The 8,672-nt window shown below is 38.4% G+C and overlaps 1 protein-coding gene across 5 annotated transcripts in view; it reads left to right on the top strand.

Annotated features, from left to right (window-relative positions):
• LOC116560644 (ankyrin repeat and SOCS box protein 3) overlaps positions 1–8,040 on the top strand; it is a 177,211-nt gene extending 169,171 nt beyond the window's left edge. For 3 of the 5 annotated variants that reach the window (XM_032292146.1, XM_032292144.1, XM_032292142.1), the window contains one exon: positions 7,348–7,865. In XM_032292146.1, the coding sequence (XP_032148037.1) occupies positions 7,348–7,535 (188 nt within the window). In that variant the 3' untranslated portion in view covers positions 7,536–7,865. Of the gene's footprint in view, positions 1–7,347 lie in introns of all 5 variants that reach the window. The other 2 variants (XM_032292141.1, XM_032292143.1) reach the window with 2 other exon arrangements.
• The last annotated feature ends 632 nt before the right edge of the window (positions 8,041–8,672 follow it).

Here is an 8,672-nt window from a genome sequence, read left to right on the forward strand (position 1 = left end):
AATGCATCAACTAATAGGCAAAACATCCAGCTAGCATCAAAATGGCAGGATCAAATTCACACATAACGATATTAACCTTAAATGTACATGGGCTAAATGACCCAATCAAAAGACACGGACTGGCAAATTGGATAAGAAGTCAAGACCCATCAGTGTGCTGTATTCAGGAAACCCATCTTACGTGCAAGGACACGCATAGGCTCAAAATAAAGGTATGGAGGAAGATTTATCAAGCAAATGGAGAGCAAAAAAAAGGAGTTGCAATCCTAGTCTCTGATAAAATAGACTTTAAACCAACAAAGATCAAAAGAGACAAAGAAGGACATTACATAATAGTAAAAGGATCAGTGCATCCAGAACAGCTAACGATCCTAAATATATATGCACCCATTACAGGAGCACCCAGGTACATAAAGCAAATTCTTAATGACCTACAAAGACACTTAGACTCCCACACAATAATAGTGGGAGACTTTTAACACTCCACTGTCAATATTAGATTGAAACAGAAAATTAACAGGATATCCAGGACTTGAACTCAGATCTGGACCAAGTGGACCTAATAGACATCTACAGACTCTCCATGTATATTCTGTAAATCCACAGAATATACATTCTTCTCAGCACTGCATTGCACCTACTCTAAAATTGACCACATAATCAGAAGTAAATCACTCAGCAAATGCAAAAGAACAGAAATCATAACAAACAGCCTCTCAGACCACAGGGCAATCAAATTAGAATTCAGAATTAAGAAACTAACTCGGAACTGCACAGCTTCATGGAAACTGAACAACTGGCTCCTGAATGTCGACTGGATAAACAATGAAATGAAGGCAGAAATAAAGATGTTTTTTGAAACCAATGAGAACGAAGACAGAACATGCCAGAATCTCTAGGACACATTTAAAGCAGTGTCTAGAGGGAAGTTAATAGCAATAAATGCCCACAAGACAATCGAGGAAAGATCTAAAATCAACACCCTATCATCAAAATTGAAAGAGCTAGAGGAACAAGATCAAAAAAACTCAAAAGCTAATAGAAGACAAGAAATAACTGAGATCAGAGCAGAACTGAAAGAGATAAGAGACACAAAAAATGCTTCAAAAAATCAATAAATCCAGGAGCTGGTTTTTTTTTTGGTAAAGATCAACAAAATAGACTGCTAGCCAGATTAATAAAAAAGAAAAGGGAGAAGAATCAAATAGATGCAATAAAAAACGATAAAGGGGATATCACCGATTCCACAGAAATACAAACTACAATCAGAGATTACTACAAACAACTCTATGCACATAAACCAGTAAACCTGGAAGAAATGGGTAAATTCCAGGACACTTGCACCCTCCCAAGCCTAAACCAGGAAGAAGTTGAAACCCTGAATAGACCAATAACAAGGGCGGAAGTTGAGGCAGCAATTAATAGCCTACCAACCAAAAAAAGTCCAGGTCCAGATGGGTTCACAGTTGAATTCTACCAGACATACAAAGAGGAGCTGGTACCATTCCTTCTGAAACTATTCCAAACAATCCAAGAAGAGGGAATCCTTCCCAAATCATTTTATGAGACCAACATCATCCTGATACCAAAATCTGGCAGAGACTAAACAAAAAAGGAAAACTTCAGGCCAATATCCATGATGAACATAGATGCAAAAATCTTCAATAAAATACTGGCAAACCGATTGCAACAGCACATCAAAAAGCTTATTCATCACCATCAAGTAGGCTTCATCCCCAGGATGTAAGGCTGGTTTGACATACACAAGTCTATAAATGTAATCCACCACATAAACAGAACCAAAGACAAAAACCACATGATTAAGTCAATAGATGCAGAGAAGGCCTTTGACAAAATTCAACAGCTCCTTATGCTAAAAACTCTGAATAAACTAGGTATCGAAGGAACACATCTCAAAACAATAAATGCTATTTACGACAAACCAACAGCCAATATCATACTGAATGGGCAAAAACTGGAAGCATTTCCTTTGAATCCGGCACTAGACATGGATATGTTCTCTCACCACTCCTATTCAATATAGTACTGGAAGTTCTAGCCAGAGCAATCAGGCAAGAAAAAGAAATAAATGGTATTCAATTAGGAAAGGAGGAAATCAAATTGTCTCTATTTGCAGATGACGTGATTGTATATTTGGAAGACCCCATCATCTCAGCCCAAAATCTCCTGAAACTGATAAGCAACTTCAGCAAAGTCTCAGGATACAAAATCAATGTGCAGAAATCACAAACATTTCTATACACCAATAACAGACTAACAGAGAGCCAAATCGTGAGCAAAGTCCCATTCACAATTGCAACAAAGATAATAAAATATCTAGAAGTACAACTAACAAAGGTTGTAAAGGACCTCTTTAAAGAGAACTACAAACCACTGCTCAAGGAAATAAGAGAGGACATAAAACAAATGGGGAAACATTCCATGCTCATGGTTAGGAAGAATCAATATCGTGAAAATGGCCATGCTGACCAAAGTAATTTATAGATTCAACCCTATCCACAACAAGTTACCAGTGACCTTCTTCACAGAACTGGAAAAAACCACCTTAAACCTCATATGGAAACAAAGGACAGCCTGCATAGCCAAGACAATCCTAAGTAAAACAAACAAAGCCAGAGGCATCATGCTACCTGACTTACAAGGCTACAGAAATCAAAACAGCATGGTACTGATACCAAAACAGAGATATAGACCAATGCAACAGAACAGAGGCCTCGGAGGCAACACCACACGTCTACAACCGTCTGATCTTTGACAGACCTGACAAAAGCAATGGGGAAAGGATCCCCTGTTTAACAAATGTTGTTGAGAAAACTGGCTAACCATGTGCAGAAAGCAGAAACTGGACCCCTTCCTGACACATTACACTAAAATTAACTCCAGATGGATTAAAGACTTAAACATAAGACCTAACACCATAAAAACCCTAGAAGAAAACCTAGGCAAAACCATTCAGGACATAGGCATAGGCAAGGACTTCATGACCAAAACACCAAAAGCATTGGCAGCAAAAGCCAAAATAGACAAATGGGACCTAATTAAACTCCAGAGTTTCTGTACAGCAAAAGAAACAATCACTAGAATGAAAGAGCAACCAACAGAATGGGAAAAAATTTTTGCAATCTACCCATCTGATAAAGGGCTAATATCCAGAATCTACAAAGAACTGAAACAGATTTATAAGAAAAAAAAAACCCATCCAAAAGTGGGTGAAGGATATGAACAGACACTTTTCAAAAGAAGACACGTATGAGGCCAACAGACATGAAAAAATGCTCATCATCACCGATTATTAGAGAAATGCAAATCAAAACCACATTGAGATACCACCTCACGTCAGTTAGAATGGCGATCATTAAGAAATCTGGAGACAACAGATGGTGGAGAGGATGTGGAGAAATAGGAACACTTTTACACTATTGGTGGGAGTGTAAATTAATTCAACCATTGTGGAAGACAGTATGGTGCTTCCTCAAGGACCTAGAAATAGAAATTCCATTTGACCCAGCAATCCCATTACTGGGTATATATTCAAAGGATTATAAATCATTCTGTTATAAAGACACATGCACACATATGTTATAAAGACACATGCACACATATATTCAGAGTGGCACTATTACAATAGCGAAGACCTGGAAGCAACCCAAATGCCCATCAATGATAAACTGGACAGGTTAAATGTGGCACATATACACCATGGAATACTATGCAGCCATAAAAAATGATGAGTTTGTGTCCTTTGTAGGGACATGGATGAATCTGGAAAACATAATGCTCAGCAAACTGACACAAGAACAGAAAATCTTCGACCTCTGATATCTTTTCTTCTGCTTGATCAATTCGGCTGTTAAAACTTGTGCATACTTCGCGAAGTTCTCGTGTTTTTCAGCTCCATTAATTCACTTATATTCCTCTCTAAATTGTGTATTATTGTTAATATTTCATCAAACCTTTTTTCAAAGTTCTTAGTTTCTTTGCATTCGGTTAGAACAAGTTCTTTTAATTCCCAGAAGTTTCTTATCTTCCACTTTTTAAAGCCTGCTTCTGTTAGTGGAACACAGTCTTTCTCCGTCAGGCCTTGTTCCGTTGCTGATGAGGAACTATGATCCCCTGTAAAGGGAGAGGCATTCTGATTTTGGGTATTCTCAGCCTTTTTAGGCTGGTTTCTTCCCTTCGTCATAGATTTATCCATCTGGGGTCTTTATAATTACCGTCTTTTAAAGTTGGGTTTCTGAATGAATGTCCAACTTGTTGATTCCCTGCGCTAAAATCTGAGCAACCCACTGCACCGGCCAAAACAGCGGCGTTAAGATTGATGGTGCTTTTCTGACTCTGGACCAAGAACCGCCGCACCAAGGCAGCGACAAAACCACCTCGCCGGCCATAAGAGTTGCGCTGGCGACCTGTGAGGCTCCTCCGCTGGGAATCTCCTGGTGCGTGAGCAACAAAAATTGATTTGAAAGTGTGGCGTCCTCTCATTCCCTGTGCTTTCAGTGGGAGCTACAATCCCGAGCTGCTAGTGATCAGCCATCTTGGATCTCTCTCTCATTAAGTTGGTCGAAGACCAATTTAATGAAATAAAACGGGGAGACAAGATTAGAGAAAAAAGGATAAAAAGGAATGAGCAAAGTCTCCAAGAAATATGGGACTATGTGAAAAGACCTAATCTACGTTTGATAGGTGTACCTGAATGTGACGAAGAGAATCAATCCAAGCTGGAAAATACGCTTCAGGATGTTATTCAGGAAAACTTTCCCAACCTAGCAAGGCAGGACAATATTCAACTCCAGGTAATTCAGAGAACACCACAAAGATATTCCTCAAGAAGACCAACCTCAAGGCACATAATCACCAGATTCACCAGGGTTGAAATGAAGGAGAAAATACTGAGGGCAGCCAGAGAGAAAGGTCAGGTTACCCATAAAGAGAAGCCTGTCAGACTCACAGCAGATCTCTGAGCAGAAACTACAAGCTAGAAGAGAGTGGGGGCCAATATTCAACATCCTTAAAGAAAAGAACTTTCAACCCAGAATTTCATATCCAGCCAAACTAAGCTTCATAAGCAAAGGAAAAATAAAATCTTTTGTGAACAAGCAAGCACTCAGGGATTTCATCACCACCAGGCCTGCTTTACAAGAGCTTCTGAAAGAACCACTACAAATAGAAAGGAACAACCAGTATCAGCCTTCCTAAAAAATACCAAAAAAAAAATAAAGAACATCAACATAATTAAGAACTTACATCAACTAATGGGCAAAACAGCCAGCTAACATTAAATGGTAATATCAAACTCACATATATTATTATTAATTCTAAATTTAAATCAACTAAATCCCCCAACCCAAAGACACAGGCAAAAAAAGCCAAGACCCATTGGTATGCTACATCCAGACCCATCTCACATGCAAGGATACACAAAGACTCAAAGGGATGGAGAAAAATTTACCAACCAAATGGAGAGCAAAAATAAATAAATAAATAGAAAGCAGGAGTTGCAATTTTTGCTGATAAAATGGACTTTAAAGCAACAAAGATCTAAAGAAGCAAAGAAGGATATTACATAATGATAAAAGGATCAATGTAACAAGAAGAGCTAAAGATCCTAAATATATACGCACCCAATACAGCAATACCCAGATATATAAGACTTATAAAGAGACTTAGACTCCCACACAATAATAGTGGGAGACTTCAACATCAATATTAGACAGATCAATGAGACAGAAAGTTAACATCGATATCCAGGACTTGAACTCAGATCCGGAACAAGTAGACTTAATTAACATTTATAGAACTCTCCACTTTAAATACACAAAATATACAGTCTTATCAGTACCACATCACACCTATTTACAGGTTTAAATGAAATATTGGTTGGCTGCTTGTTAGTTAATTTCTTCCCTCATTTTTTTTTTTTCATGTCTCTATTATTAAACACAATTACAGGCATACACATTTTTAGACTGCATTTTAGCCCAGACAATAAAGCAACACCCATGTTCTCTCTCCCTCTTCCTCTTCATTCTTTTTTTTTTTTTCCTTTTATTTTTTCTCTTTCTTTCTCTCTTTCTTCTTCTAAAAAAAAAAAAATTTTTTTTTAAATTAGCTGGGTGTGTGCCATGTACCTGTAGTTTTAGCCACTTGAGTGGCTGAGGTGGGATCACTTTAGCCCAGGAAGTTGAGGGTGCAGTGAGCTATGATCATGCCACTGCACTCCAGCCTGGGTGACAGGAGCGAGAAAAAAAAGGGGGTGGGGACACAGTTGCTAACTCAGGCAATAGCAAGGAACAGCACCAGCATGAAGAGAATGCACAGTAGTTCCATGCCTGCTCTCAAAGAGCAGGTGGTCTCACCGACACAAGACTAACAAGTAAGAATAGTGAAAGATGAATAGTGCATGGCTAGAGGAAGGACAGTGAGGAAGAACTATAGAACAGAAATTAAAAAAAAAAAATCAAATACCACATGTTCTCACTCATAGGCGAGTGGTTCTCACTCATAGGTGACAGGGAGGGGAGCATCACACACTGGGGTCTGTTGGGGGGCCAAGGAGGGATAGCGGGGAGTTGGGGAGGTCAGGGAGGGATAACGGGGAGAAATGCCAGATGTAGGTGACGGGGGGATGGAGGCAGCAAACCACATAGCCATGTGTGTACCTGTGCAACAATCCTGTATGATCTGCACATGTACCCTAGAACCTAAAGTACAATTAAAAAAAAAAGTTGTTTTTTCATCTCTATCATAGCCTGATAATATGTAGCTCATGAAGTTAATGAAGATAAAAAGAGAATTTGAGTGAAGTACATGGGCTTATGGCGTAGAAGGTACTCAATAAATACTCCCTTTCTCTCAGATCCAATTCAGAAATTCTGTGTTATAGATTAAAAGGAAAATTTGCAAACTGCACATTTATTCACTTGATGTGGTAGGTCTGGAAAGCATTTGTAATGAAATAGACTAAGAGGAAGGTAGTATTTGCTACTATGAGCTTCTACCATTTCTAAAGTTAGTTCATTCATTTCTTAAGTGCAGGTATTGTCAGATATTTAGAATTTTTAACATTTAATGTTTGTGACCCTGGATTCTGACTTTGAATGTGTGGCCAACAACTGAAGGGAAAGAAGCCAGTTAAAGGCTGTAGAAAAGAATAAATAAGGTTTATTGTGGTCATCCTGACTCAAAGTAGTCTTCTTTCAAAGTAATTCTAAGCAGCATATCACTTTTGTTACAGAGTTGGGAAAAGAAAAAAAGTGAATTTACCTTAATGTGCTGTTACATCTTTCTGTTTTAAAAATTTTCACCTTGCTTTTTTTGTTTCTCCAGCCACTATTCCATCCCTGACCCATCTTTGTCGTTTGGAAATTCGGTCCAGTCTAAAATCAAAACATCTCCGGTCTGACAGTTTTATTAGTCAGTTACCACTTCCCAGAAGCCTACATAATTATTTGCTCTATGAAGATGTTCTGAGGATGAATGAGGTTCCAGAACTGGCATCTCTTCAAGATGGATAAATTAGCGAAACTACTTAACACAGCTCATTTCTTTCTCTGAAAAACCACCGAGACAAAAGAGCCATAGAGTACAAGTTTTTATGATTTTGTAGTTAAAAGGTGATTATTGTTTGTGATGTAGGTTAAGTTTTGGGGGGCTAGTAGTTTAATGTGTATGTTTATGTTTACAACTAGCCTTTCCCGGTAAAAAAAAGAAAAAAATTGTAAACCTCACTTATATTACTTTATTGCAGCTTCATCACCAGTATATTATATGTTGTAATATTTATTTACTTGACCACATTCTGCTTTATTTTGCTAGTAAACTGTGATGCTGCTTCTAGTGCTAAACATGGCATATTTCCACCTATGATTCGTGTTTACCTGGTGCTAGGAGTTCAGAATGGAATTCATAAAGCTTCACTGGAAGTGTATACAACTGTGGTGTTGAATCTGTTGTTATCATTATCATTGTATTTGGACTTGAATATCTCATGCTTATTAAAGAACAAGTTTTCCTATTTTATCACATTTTGTTTTCATCTCTTAATTCAGCCACTTGTTATTCTTATTTCTTTTTTTGAGATGGATTCTTGCTTTGTTGCCCAGGCTGGAGTGCAGTGGTGTAATCTTAGCTCACTGCAACTTCTGCCCCAGGGTAATTCAGTCACTTTTATGAAGAATTGATATTCATTGCCTTTTCACATGTAAACTCACAGGAAAAAATTCTTTTAAAAATATAGAAAAATCATATTGTTGGTTTTTCCTTTCTGGTTTCTTTCTACTCTTTGGCCAAAAAAATTTAAAAAACCAAAAGCCAAAGAAGACCAGGTGCATTGGCTCATGCCTGTAATCCCAGCACTTTGGGAGGCCGAGGTGGGTGGATCACCTGAGGTGGGGAGATTGAGACCAGCCTGATCAACATGGAGAAACCCTGTCTCTACTAAAAATACAAAATTAGCCAGGTGTGGTGGCGCATGCCTGTAATCCCAGCTACTTGGAAAGCTGAGGCAGGAGAATCTGAACCTGGGAGGAGGAGGTTGCGGTGAGCCAAGATTGTGCCGTTGCATTCCAGCCTGGGCAACAAGAGTGAAACTCCGTCTCAAAAAAAAGCCCCCAAAAAACAAAAGCCCATTTCTAATCTGCAAAGGCAAGAAC

This window comes from Sapajus apella, unplaced genomic scaffold (assembly GCF_009761245.1).
Source record: "Sapajus apella isolate SASKATOON/1434 unplaced genomic scaffold, GSC_monkey_1.0 scaffold26, whole genome shotgun sequence".
Taxonomy (NCBI): domain Eukaryota; kingdom Metazoa; phylum Chordata; class Mammalia; order Primates; family Cebidae; genus Sapajus; species Sapajus apella.